Source organism: Bactrocera dorsalis, chromosome 2 (assembly GCF_023373825.1).
Source record: "Bactrocera dorsalis isolate Fly_Bdor chromosome 2, ASM2337382v1, whole genome shotgun sequence".
In the NCBI taxonomy this organism is placed as follows: Eukaryota; Metazoa; Arthropoda; class Insecta; order Diptera; family Tephritidae; genus Bactrocera; species Bactrocera dorsalis.
The window spans coordinates 10,893,878-10,914,265 of NC_064304.1; the positions used below are offsets into that span (position 1 = coordinate 10,893,878).

At 34.0% G+C, this 20,388-nt stretch overlaps 1 protein-coding gene across 1 annotated transcript; it reads right to left on the reverse strand.

The window, feature by feature from the left end:
- Positions 1-729: 729 nt before the first annotated feature.
- Positions 730-18,995, reverse strand: LOC125776532 (homeobox protein H17). The gene is made up of 2 exons (XM_049449076.1): positions 18,869-18,995; positions 730-1,696 (listed from the first exon to the last, which is right to left on the reverse strand). Exons 1-2 carry the CDS (start codon positions 18,993-18,995, stop codon positions 1,359-1,361), a joined length of 465 nt encoding a protein of 154 aa, XP_049305033.1. The 3' UTR covers positions 730-1,358.
- Between the last annotated feature and the right edge of the window lie 1,393 nt (positions 18,996-20,388).

Below are 20,388 nucleotides of genomic sequence, written 5' to 3' on the forward strand. Positions count from 1 at the left end.
TAATTAAAAAAACTAAAACTTTTTAAAAAACATATTAATAATAATGGTGTTTTTACTAAAAAAAATGAAAAAGAAAGAAAAAAGAATATAGGAAAAAATAAAAAAATTCTCAGTTAAAAAAATTATTTCAAAAAAATAAATAAACATTTGAATTATTAAATATTTTTTTTTAACGTGATTTTTTTGCTGAGAAAATTTATTTTTTTTTATGTTTTAAAATAATTTTTGTACTGGGAAAAATTTTATTTTTTTATATTTTTTTTAATAATTTTTTTTATTAATGTAATATTTTTTATATCTATTGAACATTTTTATGCCTATAGCAACAATAAACAGCAAAAAAATTTGAAAATTTAAAAAATTATTGCCAAACAATATTTTCCTGTTTCAAATCATAATTAATTACCAAACTTTTTTAAAGGAAAATTAGAACATTTCAAAAATATATATAATTAAATAATATTACAAATACAATTTCGAACTCTATATATTCTCCCCCAAATTATTGCCAAATAATATTCGAAATAAAAAAAATAAAATAAAATGAAAAATAAAATATTTTTCAATTTAAATTCAATATATGTATATATCTACTTCCTAATAAAATTTAATTTAAAAAATTAAAAAAAAAAATCCGAATATTTTTTTAGTTGAATAGAAAAATTTTAAACTCAAAAATACATTCCCAAAAATTTGAAAAACAAAAAAAAAACTGCAAACCACTAAATTATTGCCAGATAATATTTTTTAAATTTTTTTAAACCAATTTTCAATAGAAAAAATTTTTTTGAACTAATTTACAATAACAAAAATTTAGTAATTTTTGTATTGTTGAGTGAACTGATTTTGTGTGCCCTTTTTGGAAACTTTCGTGTTACTATTTCCACTAAATAACTTATTTTTATGAATTCCACTATACATAATTATGAATTTTTATACAATTCAAAATTTATTCTTTGTATATATTTACAGTTACAATGTAAAATGCGCTAACATCACAGCAATTGGGGTAAGTTAAACTACGAATACATAACTATAATCTATAAACTAGCAGCAAACAATGGGCCATAAAGATTGCAACAACAAAAATCATCTGCAAAATTTATACAGCAAATGAATATAATTTTAGAAAATTTTCAAAATTTTTCGTGGAGAACACTTTTGAATTGACACTGCATATTAGTATAAGATGCTCAGCTCGCTTTATACGAAATTTCCTTGATGCATTTCTCTGTAAACCCACTGTCTAACTTAACTAATGAAAAGGTATGAAATGTATTATGTAAGAACTGGGTCTAAGCTTTTAGTTGCCAAGTGTATCTATTGCAGAGCATAATGTGCGATACACGCTTAGCTACTTATCCCAAATGCATTAGACTGGGATGAAAGTAGCCGGCCATCGCCCATTGCGCACCCGGTCCACCGCGTCCCAGCGCCGCCATTTTGATCTTCTCGATTTCGGCTTCTTGCAGACGTTTCGCCTTGGCGCGACGATTTTGAAACCAGATTTTCACTTGCGTTTCGGTTAGACGCAGCGACGAGGAGAATTCAGCGCGCTCGGCTATGCTCAGATATTGTTTTTCGCGGAATTTCTTCTCCAACGAGAGCAGCTGTTGGGTGGTGAAGGGCGTGCGCGGCTTACGATTTGGCTTGTGTTTGCGTAGATTGCACTTGATGCGTGGCGGTTCATTGTTATCTGGTGGAGAAAGAAAAGAAAAGAGGGGAAAATTAGTTTTGACATATTTTTTTGTGTTAAAATATTTTTGAGTATGAGAAGTTATTGAATTGTTTGGCGTGTGAAAAGTCAAAATGTGAAAATAAAACATTATACATTTTTGTATTTTAGCGGAATTTTCAAATATTTTACACTATAGGACAAAAAAAATATTTTCATACAATATACATATTTATATACAACAACAAAAAATTTTTTTGTTCTGCATAAAACCAAATTTATGAGCAAGCATTTAATTTTTCTTTAATTTTTTCACATTTTCATACTATTTCTTACCATTTTATTGCTGTAAATTGATTTTTCAAAATCTGCTTGGTTCATTGACCCACCAAAAGGTCACTTTAAACTCTAGACCCACCTCGATTTCAAGCAATTAGCGCAAAAAAACCAAAAACTTATGCAAATTGTCGCAACACTTTGCATAAATTTGCCGCAGCTGCATAAAAAAGCAACAACAACAACAAAATAGTACACACAAACACATTTTTTCTTTAGTTTAAATCGCACACGGCAACTAAAACTGTCAACTTCACTTATAGTATTTATATTATTTGCGAGAAAAAAGCGCCTGGCAAGGAAAAAAAAGCACAAAATTGTAAATTGCTTAACAAATGAGCGCTGTCAACACTCAACATGCGCATACAAGTACAAACTATTCGAAACAATACTAAAAATAAGCAATCAATTACGATGGCAGCGGCCGCGGCAGTCAACAGCCGGCGGTACAGCGACGACAGACTGGCAAAAGCGGCGCAACTTGCCGACCGAAGCGAGCGCAGAACGAACTAACCGACCGACAGAAAGACGGACAGACGGACAGTTGTCAATTAAACACGAATAAATACTTTCGCTAATTAAAAATAAATTCAATTAAAACGATACGTGAACATGTTGAATTACTTTTGGAATTGCTAGTATTTCACTATTGTTGTTGTTGTTACTGTAGCTTTTTTTGTTGCTGGTGTTGTGCGCTACTTTGTGGCGAAATTACAGTTTTCTTGCTGCTTTCATTACTGGCACGAGCGCGGCACATAAATATGCGAGTACACATGTATACGCACACACACACATACACATATATGTACATATGTCTGTATGTATATATGTTTGTATGTATTGCATATAGCCAGCAAATAATAGCAGCAACAGCGTTATTTGCATATAATTGAAAATCAATTAGGCGATTCGCTCGTTGACGGCAATGCGGCGTTGACAAAAGGCGCGCTGACAGCGCTAGTTGTAAATATAATGCAAGAAAACAACAACAAGAACAAAATTTTTACTGCAAAAAAAAAATACAAAAACAATACACATAATTGACAGCAACAATGAAATGGCATTATGCGCATTAAGGCACATTTGAATTAATTTCATTATTTGGACAGCAGGGCGTATGAGTAACCTGCTTCAAAGGCAGCAAATACACTGAAGACTGCAGCTAAGCACAAAATAAATAAATCAATTGCATGTGGCAAGTGAATTTACGACGCATGTTGTTGCTTGCCACAATTTTTCTTTTGCTTGCAACAACAACAACAACAACACTTGCTTGCAACAATTTTTTTTGTGTGTTGTTTTGCTTAATTTTTTGCCGCATTTTTTGCACACCCTTTTTTAGGCGGCGCTCTTTCGCCACACCAAGCGCACTTAGTCGCTATTTAAGTGGCCAATAAATTTGCTGTCCAAATCATTTGTCACACGATGGGCTGAGTGACGTACACGAATACCAAATACAACAAGGCAAAGCGCAAACAAAAGCAGCGCGTAGACATTTGGGTAGCACATGAGGAAAGCGGATCAAAAAGTGAAGCGAAAAAATTAAAAAAAAAAAAAAAGTAAAATGTAAAATTAAAACAAAAAATTAAAAAAAAAAATAAAAAAAAAAATAAAAGAAAATATAAAAGCAACAACAAAAAAGTTAAGCCCGTGAAATTTTAATTTGCACATTTTTTCTTCGCAAAAAAGACAGCAAAAAATGCACATTAACGCCGCAATCTGCTGTTTCTACTTCTGCTTGCTTTGCCATTGTGTGACATTGATTTCACAGCAACAATGTGTGGCATGCCCATATTGGCGTGGCATCTTAATGCTAATGAAAACGTAATGCCAACAAGCAAGTAAATGCAATGCCAAATGATAGCTCGCCACTTGGTGGAAAGGTCGCTGCAGATGCTGCTACACGCCGGCTGGCTGACGGGCTGCCAGTAGGCAATTTCCATGCAAAACCACAGAGATGCGTCAGGAATGCGCAGCGGCATGCAGTAAATGGGGTCGCACGTAAATGATGAACAATTTAACATAAAAGTGGTGCTTCTGGTAGCAATCTTGGCGAAGATGCCAAGCGGTTGGCGAGCGCAAATGCGCATATTGCGCCGCAGTCAGTTTGTGGCACAAATTTATGGCTAAATTAAAGGATACAAGTGTGTATATGATGCTGTAAGGATGTGAAGACTCTGTGCTGCAATTGAGGGTGACCAAAAATTGTTGAAAAACAATTCTCTTTTTTCAAAATTAAATAATTTTTAGTGTTATGCATAAATTATTATTATTTTTTAATAATATCTCTTCAGCAATCGCTGTGTAATATTTCGAAAATCTTAAGCATTTGAGCGTCAGTCGTGGATTTTTGCAAATATACTTTGCGTATACACATATATATGAATTAACATACGCGTCGCTTGAATTCACTCCCCCAAAAATTCAAATATTTTTATTTAAACAACAAAAAACACAAAACCGCAAGAACAATGCCGCACTCAATAAATCAAGTGGAAAGTGAACTGAAAATGAGGAGGAACATTTTAATTTTATGCACAATTTCGTTGCTTGAATGCGTGGCGTAGCGGTAATTGTTTATTGTTGTTGCTTCTACGTAGTTTCCTTTGTATTTTTGGAGTGCGCGTATTTCGAATTTATTTTTTGGTATATGACAAAAAAAAGTTTGACATTTAAAAACTACAAATTTAAAGTCTTTTTAAAGTACATACATACAAACATACAAATATGTCTTCGCGTGTTAAAATGCTTGAAATACCACTTAATTCCTATAAAAAATATTTAAAATGTTTTTGTTTTTGAAAATTGGTTCATAAGCCAAGCAATTTTTTCCAGTGTATTTTTATGATTTTTTTTTTGGAATTTTTGTTGCATTTTTAATTGCATAACTTTCAAAATGCCTTATATATTGTTTTGGGGATTTTTTCATCTCAGAATTTTGCATTTTCCGCTGTCATTGTTGCGTCTTTTTGTTATGTTTTAATTAAACGTTGAATTTGTAAATTGGAATGCAAACGAGCGTGTAGCGTGAGCAAAGTGCTCTGCGGTAGAGCGCGACTATATTAAACAAAATGACAAAAACAATAAAGCACATGGCGTAAAACAAAAAAAAAAAAAAATAATAATAATAAAAAAGCATAAAAAAATCGAAGAGAAAAATTTCGAAAATAAAATTTGGGAGGTGATTGGTCCAGAAAATGGTTAAAAGTATTCTAAATGCAAATAAAATCAAACTAAAATAAAAAAATAAAATAAAATAAAATAAAATAAAATAAAATAAAATAAAATAAAATAAAATAAAATAAAATAAAATAAAATAAAATAAAATAAAATTAAAAAAATATAATTTAAAAATGAAATAAATAAAAAAAAAATAATAATTAAAAAAAATAAAATAAATTAAAATAAAAAAAATAAAATAAAATTAAATGAAATGAAATAAAATAAAATAAAATAAAATAAAATAAAATAAAATAAAATAAAATAAAATAAAATAAAATAAAATAAAATAAAATAAAATAAAATGAAATGAAATAAAATAAAATAAAATAAAATAAAATAAAATAAAACAAAACAAAATAAAATAAAATAAAACAAAACAAAATAAAATAAAATAAAATAAAACTAAATGAACAAATAAAATTACCCAAAATTTAAATATAAAATATTGAAAGTAATTGTTCTATAACATGTCTAAAAACTTCTAAATTTAAGTAAAATAAAATACATTTAAATTTCAAATATTCAATTTTCAGAATAATTGTTCCAAAATTTTTAGTTTTAAAATACTATGAAATAATAAAATGTTAAGAAGAAAATATTCGAAATAAAAATTCCCATTTTAAAATAATATATATAATTTTAAAATGCAACTTTAATTTTTTTTATTATTTTCCAAAAAAAAAATAAGTATGAAAAAATATTTATAATATTTCATTTTTTATAATTAATAAAAAAATATTATTAAATTTACATTTAAACATTTTATGAAATATATTAATAACAATTTATGTTATATAATTTATAAAAAATTTAGATGATAGTTTTTACAAAAAAAAAACAATTATTTATGAAAAAATATTTTTAATGTTTTATTTTTTATAACTAATAAAACTTTTAACAATTTTTTTTTCTACAATAATTACTAACTTTTTCACTCGCTACAAAATTCTCGTAAAGAACAACTCTTCCAACATATCCATCAAACGACTTAAATACCACGCAGGCGCACAAAACAAAGTGTTCATTTATATTCAAGCATTCAAATGCACTTGTTTAGCTGCACACATACATATTTATACTATGTTTATATGTATGTATTTAGGCATGTAAATTGCCTCTGATTGTAAGAGAAGGCAAAATATGCATAAATAATTCACAATTTATCGCTGCTTGCGGGCTCCAATTGCACATATGCCTGCATGTATATATGTATGTTGGTAATATAAAGACAGCTATGTGTGTTTGTTTGTCATTGCAGTGCACAAAAATATTTATTCTTGGAAGCAGCGATGCGATGTCAAACGAGTGCATGTACCATTTCGATATTTCAACTTTAACTTGCTGCGTTTTGCCACTTAATTGTCTGATGCTACATGTGTTCTCCTACGTTGCAATGAATGCCAACACAAGCAGCAATTTAATTGTCAATTAATTAAGCCACACCAGCCATTAAATCGAAATCTTAACTTTTAGTTGTCACAAGTCCCTAAAGAGGAGTGCAACTCCAGCCACATATACTTGTACATATGTATGTGTATTTATATGAAGATATGTATATGGTGTGTGTGTGTGTTGAATTGTGCCATGTGTGTTGTTTAAGCGTAGGTAAGTGTGTATACACTTGTTTAATGTTAACCCAGCAATGCGAAAATTAAAAGCTTTAGAAATGAAGTTGAGAAGGTGCTATACTCAGTTGCGAGGAAAAAACGTGTTTTTTGTAATTTTTTTTTGGAAAAGCATTTTCTTTAAAAAATAAATAAAAATAATTAATTTTTAGAAAATTTAATAGAGTTCAATAATCGATGATTCTTTTGAGAAATTTTGAATTATATTGCTTTCGTAGTCGATCTCCAGGAGGACCTTCGAAAATAGGTTGCTGGTGATCAGGAAGACTTTTGCGACTTGAAATCAGCATTTCCAGCATTGTATTGAAATTTAAGCAACAACAAAGTGTTTTTAATAAAAAACATTTCAGAAGAGTTTCTTCTACAGAATTCACATGCCTCCACAGCTTTTTGCTTACTGGGTTACCCGCTAGGTGGTGAAGAACTTGTGGGGAGAAGATGCGCCAGCCACCTGCTGGCTGCCTTCAGGAATGTCATTGCTTGCTGTTCATATTTTGTTGTTGTTGCTATTATTATTATTATTGTTATTATTGTAGTTGATTGTTTTAGTTGTTGTCGTCGCCTTTGTCACACGGCTGTCACGTCATGTTATCGTCATAACGTAATCAAATGAATGTCATCAAAGCAGTAAGCGTGAGCGCGGCAGTGGTGGGGAGCGGTAGGTGTGTGTAGTGAGAATGTTGCCACGAAGCAATGAGATGACCGCAGGTAACGCTCACCAGCACCAACAGGAGCAGCAGTTAAAGCGCAGTCAGTGGCCGCGCTGCATTTACAGAGGCATATGTTGTTGTGGCACGTTAACGACACATTGTTGTTGTTGTATTGTTGGGCTGAGTGTATGCGCAACGCTTGTCAATTCTTGGAAATTGAAATCAACGCAGCGACAGCAGCTTCCACATTCAAATTGCTGGGCTCATTTGTGTACATTTCCATTCGATCACACACACATACATACATATGTACATATACATATATGTATATCAGATAGACGTATGTATGTCTATACACATATTTACATTGAAACAAAACGAAACGTGGCTTAATTGTTGCCTCATCTGTAGTTGTTGTTGTAATTTATAGTCGTTATTGTTGTTGTTGTGGCACAGCGACAAACAGCTAACTACATACATGACAATAACAACAAGCACAATAAAAACGCTGATAATAATAATAAACTTAACTGCCAAGTAGAAGAGGACAAAAAACAGAAACTAAAATAAAAACAACAACAACAATGAAAAAGTGGCGCACGAGACCCGCAGCATTGCTGCAAGGTGCGCGAGAGCCATATGAGCTGCACATATAAATATTTATACATATGTACATATTTGTGTATATGTGTCCGGTGGGAATCACGTGTGCGCAGGCGCTGATGCTGCTGGGCATGCGCGTCGCAGCCTCGCAGGTGTGTCGCCGCGCCAAGTCGCTCTAAGCGCTAAACAGCCAGACTTGACGGCGAGCGCTGTCGAGCTCATGGCTTGGAAGCAAGAATTAATTGAAAAACCTTTATACATACATATGTACATTTACTTATATATAAACATATGTACGTGTGATCGCAACAACAGCGCGTCCCAGCAGCATTATGGGGCCATTAAGTAATTAGTGTGACATGTCAAAGTTACGTTTGCAGCGTCGTTGTGTTCTCGCTTTAATATGAATTTAATTAAAACAAAAAACAGCACAGCGGACAGGTTGTGTGTGTCGTTTAATATTTATGTGTATGCACACACGCATACCCACACACACAAGCGATCGCTACAACAGCCGCAACGAGTTGCATTTGTTTATTGAGACAGTATTTGGTGTAGTCGAAGAGTTAAAGAGCCGAGACATTTAATAACAGTTGAAAGCCACGAAACAATGGAGGCAGCCAACGGATGAAGAGACCAAAGTCACACACACACACACAACGCTGAACAACAACAATAATTCACAAAGCAAGCTAAACATAAGCAAAATGCTTTCAGAAATGCTGTAACTGGTTTCTCGTTCACAGCTTCGAGCGATTTTATTGAGACAAATAAAAATGATGGAATAAAAAATGAAAACAAAAGCAACAAACTGCCTACAGACAATTCGGAAATGATTATGGCTGATAGTTAGTGGCTCATTTACGGGCTCAAAAGTAGTTGAGTTGAAGAAAAACGATATATTTATAAGTGACTGTGGTTTGTGGTAGCGGTGAAAAAAATTTAGTCGACGAAAAGTGAACTGGTTACTTTGGGGGCGGGATGCGATGCTGTTAGAGTTGGCAGAATATTGGAAAAACATAAAAAAAAATTGAGATGTCGTGTCAGAGTGTTAAAAATAATTTTTAATAAATATTACCGGACTAGTTTCAAACTGGTTTGTAATGAATTACTTTTGGACTAGTTTCAAACCAGTTAGAGTCTATGTTGGATGTTACTCACCATTAAAAGCGATAAATTTTGTATTACCCCGTTTTTTAAAAAACTATTTTCGGACCAGTTACGAACTAGTTTTTGTATAGTTATGAACTAGTACCAAATTGTACCCCTTTGAACAAAAGATATTAATGATTTCAGCATTAGTTTGGTACTAACTTTGAATTTTTATTTTTTTAGGACCAGTTTCAGACTAGTTACTTGTAAGTTGGTTGGTATTAAAACTATGTTGAAGAAAGTATAACTGTAAACAAGTTTCAATTTGCAATTTTCTGAATGTTTCAGATTTTTGCACTTTTAGTCATTAATATTTAAATCTTTTTGTTTAGGACCAGTTTAAGACTGGTTACTTGTTGTTAAGTTGGTTGTAACACTGTACATATTAAGGAAGGTATAACTGTAAACAAGTTTCAATTTGCAATTTTCTGAACAAATATATTTATGTTTTTTTGCATTTCTATTCACTAATTTTGAATGTGTACTTTTTAGGACTAGTTTCAGACTAGTTATTTATAAGTTCATTGGAAAACTTTTATACACAAATATTTTTGATTTTTGCACTTTTATTTACTAATTTCGAATTTGTATTTTTTAGGACCAGCTTCAGACTAGTTACTTGTATGTTTGTGATAAAGTTATGTTGAAGAAGATACAACTGTAAAAGAGCTGAGGTAAAAAAAACTACTTTATTAGACAATTAGTTTATTTTCTCGATACTTTCACCACACTTTACTGCTGGGCTTTCATTTTGCTGCTCACAAATCCAGCTTTATTTGTAAGTGAGTACATATCATCTCCCCCAAAAAAAGTTAAACAAATAAATTAAATACAATTTAGAGTGTGCCACGACAGCAACAATAACAACAACGTAGCGCATAACTAGATACAGCAAGAGCAAACATTTAAAAAAATAGAAGCTACACTAAAGATCATTACAAGAACAAACACAAACAAAAGCGTGTGCACATAATTTACGAAAAGCATAAGTAAACAAAACCAAAAAAAGTGAAAAAAAAAACGAAAAATCAAACGCTAATAAGATCGACAATGGGTAAAACAATATTTATGAAACTGGGCGATTACTTGAAAAGTAAAATTTTCGAAAAGGGTTTTTAACCAGAAAATGTCATTTACGAGCATTGACAACATAAATATGAATGAATTAAATACCAACATGCAACGGTGCAGGTAAAAAGGTTGTACAAAAAGGTGAACAGAGATATTTTAGGTTTTAGGGCTTCGCTATGGGCTGGTTCCCATTGTTTTGCATATTGAACAGTTAATTTTGATTGTACGCGCTTAATTTGGTGGCTTTGTAGTGTGGTGATTTATAGTAATGTGTGGGAATATTTGGGTTGTTTGGAGGAAGAAAATTGAAGAGGGGAAAAAATTATAAAAAAGGAGAATGAAATGAAAAAAGAAAAACAAAGAAAAAATAAAAAAATAATAAAAAATTAAAAAATTAAAAAAAAAAATAGAAAAAGTAAAAAAAAAAATAAAAAATTAATAAAATGCAGATATGAAAAAAAATAAAAAAAATAAAATAATAAAAAAAACGAAAAAAATTAAAAAAAAAGAAGGAAAACGAGAAAACCAAAATATTTTTGGTCATAACTTTTTCGGCTCGTAAATTAAGCGCTCAATTTGTTTGGTTTACAAATTATATATGCATAAATAGGCGTTGATCTTTTCATGCTTTATAAACTATGAGCTCATATTACGTTTATATTCGGGTATATTATTTACGAAGTGGCTTATAAATATTCGCTTATTAATAAAAATTTATTAATTTTGTTCACAAAAATGTATTAATTTCTTAATAAATTGAGGCAAAATGCTAAGTCAAATGAGTTTGGGGTAATGGCGTGTGATTAAATTTATAGACAATGGTGAGACACATAAAATTTAATGATTATGTAATTTATAAGTAAAAATAATAATTAAAAAAATAATAATATTTTAATAAAAAAATACTAAATATATATATGCAAATTTCTATAAATATGTGATTTATTAATACAAATAATAAATAAAAAATTAAAAAAATATATATAAAACTGTACAAGTTAAAATTTTCGATTTAGTAAAGATAAGAATAAAAAATTTAATATATTTTTAAAATATATCCCAGCAAATTTTTTTCAATGTGAAACCGCTTAAATTATTTTTTTACGAAAAAAATAGAATTCAATTGCAAAATTTTTAGTCTTTAAAATATTTTTTTTTTAATATCATTTGAAATATTCAAAAACCTTTTTTTAAGGCGATCCAGAATAATCAAAAAATACATATCGTCGCCTAAAATGCAAAATAACGCAACATCACTTTTTATAAGTTTGCATGTGAAGGTTAAACGATATAACAGAAACCGACCATTTTGAAAAAATTTAAGTTTTTGTTATAAAATTGGTATATAATTGGTTATGTACTGGTTATATATTGGTTAGTCATTGGTTATATTAGACAGCGGAAGCTTAAACTCATATTGAAACAAAATGTGTTTTTTGCTTATGAAGTGGTTATACATATATGGGTTATATATTGGTTAGCGGAAGATTGAAAGTATGTGATTGTATATGATATAATGTTATGGATAGTAAGCAATAAAAAAATCAATTTCGAATTTTTTGATGACACGTTGTTTTGTATTTTAAGTGACGATATATTTCTCTTTAACATTATTAAGTTATTTAGACAACTTCTGTTAGTAGAAACATTTCACAAACTTAAACTCAGGCAAAATTGAATAAAAATTCTTAAATTGTCACAGAAAACTCTAAAAAGTATTACAAACGTTTACATATATGCATAAAAGCATTAAGATGTCTGTATGTATGTATTACGTATCTCAACTCATAAGTCAAGCATCCCCACCAAACCTTTCACATGTGTGCCCGTAAGTCCATTCGCTTATCCGCAATGAAAATATTTTGACATGTTAATGAAAGGTGAAGCAAAAAATGGCAAACGCCCTTTTTATGGGCACAGTTATGTACACAATCACACAAACACATATGCATAGCGCCACATATCAAAACGAACAAATCAATTGTTTATGAGGAGAACACCACACTCATACCGACAAACGCATGCATTAATTATACTGTCCATACACAAGTGTGTATGTGCGTGTGTGCGAAAGCGCGTTTAGCTTGCACCATTTTATGGTCAAGAAGTGTGTGCGCCATAAGAAAGCCAACGAAATGGAGCAAAATGCCAACAAAAAAATGAGGAAATCATTAAAAATGAACGGAGAAAAACGCAAAAATGAAGGAAAAACAAAAACATAGCGGGCACTAAAGCTGCAAAGTAAATGAATTAAACCACCAAGCGAGACAGAGTAAGAACTCAAGTGCGCCAAATGGCTGTGGCAAGGCAGTTGAGGAGCCGTTTGGTGTTTGTGGAACATTAATTAGCCAATGTAATGACGTAAAAGCAATAAAATACCAACACGCAGGCATTTATGCCACAGCAACAACAACAATAACAACAACAACGACAACTATATAGCGCAAATATGCAACTGCAGCGGCGGCACACGCACATACATATGTATGTACGCTGTAAGTATGTGGCAAGAATCGCAAGGATTAGCTGGCATGTGAGTGCTGGCGACAACAACAATAATAACAAATAATTATAGCAAAATGTCAACAATTGCGGGTCCTGCACGCGAGCAACAGCAACAACAACAAGTGCAACAATAACAACAACAACGATCACAACAACAACAATTACACTAAAGCGGCCCGCAACTGGGGAGGCGAGCAGCTGGCTGCCAGGCAATTGCTAAGCAATTTGTTGTTGTTGTTGTTACTGTTGCTATTATTGCCGCCGCTGTGCATGTGCATGCAACAGCAATGAAGTGCATTTTTAATCGCCAATGGCTAAGCGAAAAGTCAACACAAACGACCAAACAAGATATCGTGTTCACGCGCATTCAGCGGCAATCAGTGGCGAGCGGCAATGGCTGCGCGGTGGCCGACAAACCGGCGCATCGCAGCCTACGCAGTCGCGCGTCGACTCAACGAGATGCATATACAAATACACTAACAGAAGTGTATACCCGCATACGGCATGTTGCACGTAAAAATGCCTACACGCCGAACGCGCACATGACGGCTGCGGCGATGGACGCCGGTAGCGGGGTAGTCAACGCGCATAGAAAGGCATGAGTGGCGCGGCGTGTCGCAGAAATAGTTGCGCCTTCGCAATTTTAAGCATTTCTGCATGCCACAACAACAGCCACCAGGCAGCCAGACGCCCAGCCGGTTGCCCAAGCAAGTTGGCGAAGCACCAGGCAGCACAAGGCAGCAGGACGGCGAGGCAGCGCAGCAGTCAGACATTCAGGGAAGTCCAAAAACGGCTCGAAATTAATACGTTTGCGTGTTCGGCATGGTTGTGCTGGGAACGAGTGCGTGCAGGCAATTTAAGCGCTTGCTGGCTCTGGCCGGCCGGCTGACTGGCTGCTGTACGGTAGCAAGCAGCAACCAGCCAGTTGCATCATTGCAACCAGCATCTGTTGCCGTAGGCTCACACGTTCTCAACTGCCACACACATACATACATATATATTCATATGCTTGCATGCATCTGTGTATATTTGTTGTTGCGAGTCTTATGTGCCCACAGCGCGTTAAATGGTATCAGCGTATCGGCGATCACAACAAATGCATTCATGTATTTTTATCTCTTAGCCGGCGATTATGACATGTTGAAGTTAAATATGCTAATTTCATTACAACTGCGCTGATTGTTGCTCGTTTGCATGCTGCCTCTGCTGATGCTGTTGCTGGCTGCCTGCGCCGCACCTCTTTCTTCTGCTCTCCTGCGCTGCTCGTGGCATCGCTGCCATGCATTAACACTTTAATGTCGTTTTGTGACAGTTATTAACGCCTCCAGTGTGCATGTTCATATGTACGCGCCTTGTGCAGAAGTGTGAGTGCGTGTGCACCCAAATATGCCACAATTGCTGTAGCAAGTTTAGTTAAGCGGCCGTTGGCGCATGTAGTGCAGCTTGCAAAAGGGGCAAATGCCAGTTGACGTAAAGCAAGTTGAAAGAGAAAATTAACGGGATTTTTTGGAAAGTTTTTTTTTTTGATTTTTTTTTTAAATTTCTCTTCTTTGTAGATTTGAAATTTCTTTATATTAATTTTTTAGTCGATTTTTTTATATAGTTTTTCAGCTTTTTTTTCTAATTCGAAAATTTATCGCTCGTGCATGCAAAAAGGGGTTCGGCAAGGCTGCTTGCTGCCATAAAGCTTGATTGATTGGTGTGTCTGCCGGCCGGTGGTAGCAAAGCGCGTAATTGATGACAGTTTATGAAGAAAAATTTGAAAATGAACCTTAGAACCTGTTTGCTTTGTAGCTGTGTGTATGCATTTATGCAAATTTTTTAGTTCTATATTAGGTCTACAACTTTGCTTTCGCCGTTTTCCAATAGATGTCTCTAGGGTCAAGCACTGGTCGATTAAATCGTTTTATATCGATCTTGGACATTTGTTTATTTAAAAAAAAAAATTAAATATTATGTATACATATTTATATTTTAAAAATATTTAATAAAATTTATCAATTTCGAAAATGGAAAAAAACTACAACCATCGCCAACGTCAACAATGACTGAAGATAGAGCCATAGTCCTAAAAAGCAAGGGCGACCCGTTTAAGTCTTCAAACAAATAATGCTGAAATCAATGAAGAATATAGATTAAATACGAGTATACCGTGGAAGACTGTTGGAAGACATTTAAATGAAGCTCAACTTTTTGGGCGCCTGAGTCGTAAAAAGCGGCAGATCCAAAATCGGCACAAACAGGCGGAAATATTATCATATGGGGTGCCTTTTCCTGGCATGGCGCGTGCCCAATTATACGCATTAACAGGAAAACGGATTGGTATACACATTTAGACATATTAAGGAATGAAATAGAACGATTTGCTTTCAATTTCAAGCCCCTTCGCTGGACTTTCATGCCGGATAACGACCTTAAGCACACAGCGAAGGTCACAAAGGATTGGCTTAAGAAAGAAAAAATAAACGTTTTGAGTTGATCAAGGCAAAGCCCTGACCTTAATCCAATAGAAAAATTATGGAATGATGTTTGACTTAAAATTGCTGTTAAAAATTTCGCAAAGTTTGAGTATTTATGGGGAGGTATTAAGCAAGCCTGGTACTCCATCCCAAAGAAGAGATGCAAGTAGCTTGTAAAAAGCATGAGGCGCAGATGTGATGCAGTTATTAAAAATCGGGGATATAGTAACAAGTATTAAAAACGTAAGTATATGGCACCAAATCGTTGATTACATTTAAAAAATGTCACATGATTTTTGCAGATTTGATAAATTGTCCTATTCTGCTAGGCCACCTAGGCAGTTTTGAAGAAGATGAAGTTGTTCAATTAATACTAATTATTCGTGTATTGCCATTTTCTATTTTTTATATAAATGTATAAATTAATAAACAATTAATCATATGTTTAGCACTTTTTACTCTTTTAAAGATCTTAGCCATTTGTATAAGCCCTTATTGCTTCTTATGGCTAAGAGTGCTATTTGCGTGATAATGGCTGTATATACTGTAAATATGTGGAAAAACATTTTTTTCTAAATTTTTAACTAAGTATGGTCCCTTCAGTACTTTGTATATGTAAGCAAACACATAATTTTTTGATATAAAAATATTTTTTTTTTTTAAAAAAAATGAAAATAATCTAAAATATAAAATATTTATGAGTTGCAGCCATAAAAAAATGAATTGTAACCTCAAAACTCCGTAATTAAAGAAAAAATATATTTCAAACCTTTTTTCAAAAATAATTCTGAAACTTTTAATGCATTTTTATACCGTTTAGAATATATTTTTATATACAGCATAACTACGAATTAACGTCTCAATACCTTAATTAACTTTTTAACCCTTTGCCGCCTATTTAACGGCACACTCGTATATATTAGTTGTAAGTGAAGTGAAACTCATTAAAATCACTGGCGTTTAAATTTCCATTAAAATTAATTTCTGCAATTTTAAAATTAATTTGTGAGACAATCACACGCGAATCACTCACCGCACACACACGCATATACACTCAGAGCGGCAATTTTTCCATTAACCGTAAATCAAAAAACAGCAAAAAAATGCGCGAAAAAAACGTTTAATTGCACATTAACGAAAGTCCGCCGAGTCGGCTGACGCACGAACAGCGTTTAGCGGTGAATTGACTTTTATGGCGCATACCACAGATTAACTCACATTAATTGCCACAAAACTATTTGTAAGCAAAAGTTGTATGCACAAATGCAGCGGCGATTTATAGTACACGAGTGTGTTTGTATGTGTCTGTGTGTGTGTGTGTGTGGGCAAATTAAATATGTGCAATAAATACATGTGTAATTAAATGGCAAAACAATTAAGCAATAGTTACACAGCTTTACTTTTTGGCATGACAAGCTGGTGCAGCACAAAAAACTGCAACAACAATTACAGCTACAACAAAAAGCAAGAGGAGCACTGGGTGTCGCATTGCTGGCGAATGCAAGCGAGCAATAATTGACATATTAGGCACTGGTGGGCCGTATAACCAAAGCAACAAAAACAATGCCAACAACAACAACAACAAAGACAATGACAACAACAACTATAAAAATATCGACAACAACATCAAAAGCAGCACGACCACCAGAAACAACAGCAACAACATCAAAAACAGCACTACCACCAAAAACAATAGCAGCAGCAACAACAACTAGACATGGCAACTAACAGCCGTCGGCGTTTAGAAAACGAAATTCGCCTGCAGTGTGTAGCGCTATGCGCGCAGTTACGTGCAACATGACAAATTTGGTATTAATTAAAAAAGCAGCGAAGTTATGACATCTCGCAGCAACAACAACAACAACAGCAGTAAAAATTGCAATTCGTGCAATGCATGCGATCGATCAGTTGCCACAATTGGCGACAATTGTAACATAAAAACATGTGTTTGTATGTGTATATCATATCATGTGGCAAGCACATGAATATTTTGGTGGCAAGCTACCGGCATGATACCAATATCAATAGCTGATAGCCGGCGATCGGCGGTTCGCCATGTGGAGCTTACATATCTACTGTTATGTAAGCGGCATTTCTATACATACATAAGTATATGAATGTATATATGTATAGTATATTAATATACATATATACATATATAGTGAGTGATATATATAATAAATATATGTAATAAGTTTCACTGGCCCGCTAGGGTCTGTTACTGTTTTTACTGTTGCTGCCGCTCAGCGCCAGTTATGGTTTATATTATATTTGTTGCATGCCACCATTGGAGTGATGGACTTACTACGGCAGCTGAGCGCATAATTGCAGGTTGGTGGACTTGCAAAATAGCCAAATGCGGTGCGCTAATATAACGCTGGTTGTTGTAAAGCAACAACAACAACAACAACGACATAAACAACAATAATAATAAAAACAACAACAACAAAAACATAAGGCAAACCATTGCGAAGTTGTTGTAATACAACAACAAAAAGCCCAACAACAACAACAAATAATAACAATTATAAGGGAAAAGAAATAAAACAGCTACACCAACAACAATTATAAAGCATGTTAATGGCATATAAAATGGTTGGCTTGCAAAAGGCTTTAATTAAAAGCTAATTGCGAGCAATTTGCAGCGCAATCCAACTCATTTTCCAGAAACTTTTCCACACTTAATACAACAACAACAACAAGTACAAAAAAATAACTAACAACTAATAGCCGTTGCAATACGTGTCTACCGTCAGTCTGACTGTCTGTCAGCTAGCAGTGTGTTAGTGCTTCCGAGTAGCACGTAGCGCGCTGCCGCCGCCGCCGCAGCTGCAGCAACACACGCGCTGCTGTCGATTGTTGATTTCATAATATGCCTACGACACTCTGGAGAACTCAAATTAATTGAAAATACTTCAACCAATTTTGGGCACAAAGCAAATAGATGCGTTGCAACTGTAACGTGGCAAGTGAAAAGTGACTGCCACGACAGCAACACAACAAAGGCAGCAACAACAGTCGTGGCAGCAGTGCAGTGAGACAAATGCAGCTGATTGACTGCCGAAAATGGAGTGAAATAAGCTGGAGATAAAGCAAATAAGTGAAACAGAAGCCCAGCAATGATTGGGCTCCAGTCGCCGCTTAACGGTCTGTGCCGTTGACTGTCACACACACACACACACACTTGCAGCGCTGACTGATTGTTAAATGGTAGTTAAATGTCACAATTTCCAGCTGTGGCATGCGAGACGCGTACTAATGCATGCCGCATGCAAGACACATGCCACCGGCCATCAAACAACAACAATAGTGGCAGCAGCAGCGCAAATATGCGGCGACAAAGTGTTTCACTCATTTTGAGCTTAACAACTCAGTAAACACATACACACACACACACAATTGTTGCACTTTGATGACACATTACTGCAAGCTGCAGACTGTTGCAGCTGAAGCGCCAAACGCTGTGTGGCAATAGCGTCGGCCATTGGCAGTTACAACATTTCTCATTGTTTTTGTTTTTGTTGTCGCTGTCATTTGTTTACTTGTTTGCAAGCAAATGTGTACACGTACTCGTCATCTTCATCGGCATCGCCATCACCAACGCCGCGCGATCGCCATCATCGCCACCATCGTCGTGCGCTAAGTACGCGTGTGTTGCTGCCAATCGCCGCTGGCCACGTTCGTGTGTTGCCCGCATTGGTCATACACACGTACGCACACACACACACTCAAGCGCTTATATGATTTGTAGGAAAGCAAACCCCATTCCAATGGCAATTAACGACAAATGACCAATTAATTTGTGCAATTTACAACAACAACAATAACTACAAGGTAAATTGCTGTGCTGTGCAAATATCCAAGTGTAGTGACAGCACTCGCTGCCTCGCTGTTTTTGGCAAATCTGGCTATCCACCTTTGTGATCGATGCGTCGCTGTTGGCATGAGCGATGACGGTGCAGCTGCACAACAGCTGTTTGGCAACTTGTTATTTTTTTATGGATACAGCGATTTTACTTTTTTCGATAAGCAATATAGTCAGTTGAAAGATTTTGAAAATTAATTTGAAATTATTGTAATTCGATCGTAAGGTATTCTGTACAATTTGCGGCTTGGAGAAAGCTTGTTGCAACTAAATGCAATCTGTGGCATCTCTGTGCCATTTTTAGAAATATTTGTTTCATACATGCATGTGTACTTATTTAAAAAACCAAATTCGTTTATTAATTTTTTAATTCTTCTGGAATATAGAACCCAGCAAGTCGCTGCTACCGGAACTCCAATGCATTGCAGGCATTGGTGCGAAAACTGGCATATACACACTGTGCAACACATAAGGCTTTTCAATAAGAAAGGAATTAGCGATCTAACGTGCCTAAGCGTTTCGATTGGAATTGTCAATCTGGTCTTAACAAACTCATAGAAACTTTAACCGAAATCTCTTGTAGGTATTGGATAGTTAACCGATAGTTAGCTGGTAGGGTTACTGGTTTCGAAAAATGTGTATATGCATTCGCATTTATTATTGTAATCCAATATTTAATTGATTACTAACCGGATAATTAATCGGTTACTTAACGGATAGTTGGCTAGTGGAGTTACTGGTTTCGAAATTTTTTTATATGTATTCGCATTTATTATTGTAATCCAATATTTTATTGATTAATAACCGGATAATTAACCGGTTACTTAACCGATAGTTGCCAGGTAGGGTTATTGGTTTCGAAAAATTTGTATATGTATTTGCCAATATTTTTATAATCCAATATTAAATTGATTGATAACCGGATAAATATCTTGTTACTTAACCGATAGTTGGCTGGTAGGGTACAACCAGCAACAACAACAAAGTGGCAACAGCGCAATAATTATAATACAATAAAAATGCCACAAAATGCAAACATGAAAAATAATAAAAAATTAAAATAATAAATTTTACACCCACACACACATAAATAAAAGTGAGGAGGAGAAGTGCTGAGGAGATAAGCCCAACGAAAATAAAATAATAAAAATATAATTGCAGTCAAATTAGTTTGTTGCATTTAAAATTGCGCGACATACGCCAAGGCAATAATAGCAAAATAATG

Bases quoted from the DNA above. Each gene is read 5' to 3' on its own strand.
- LOC125776532 (XM_049449076.1), bottom strand. From the start codon at position 18,995: ATGCGGGCAACACACGAACGTGGCCAGCGGCGATTGGCAGCAACACAC. The intron at 1,697-18,868 runs GTACGTGTACAC...TTTCTCCACCAG, and splicing joins GATGCCGATGAAGATGACGA to ATAACAATGAACCGCCACGC.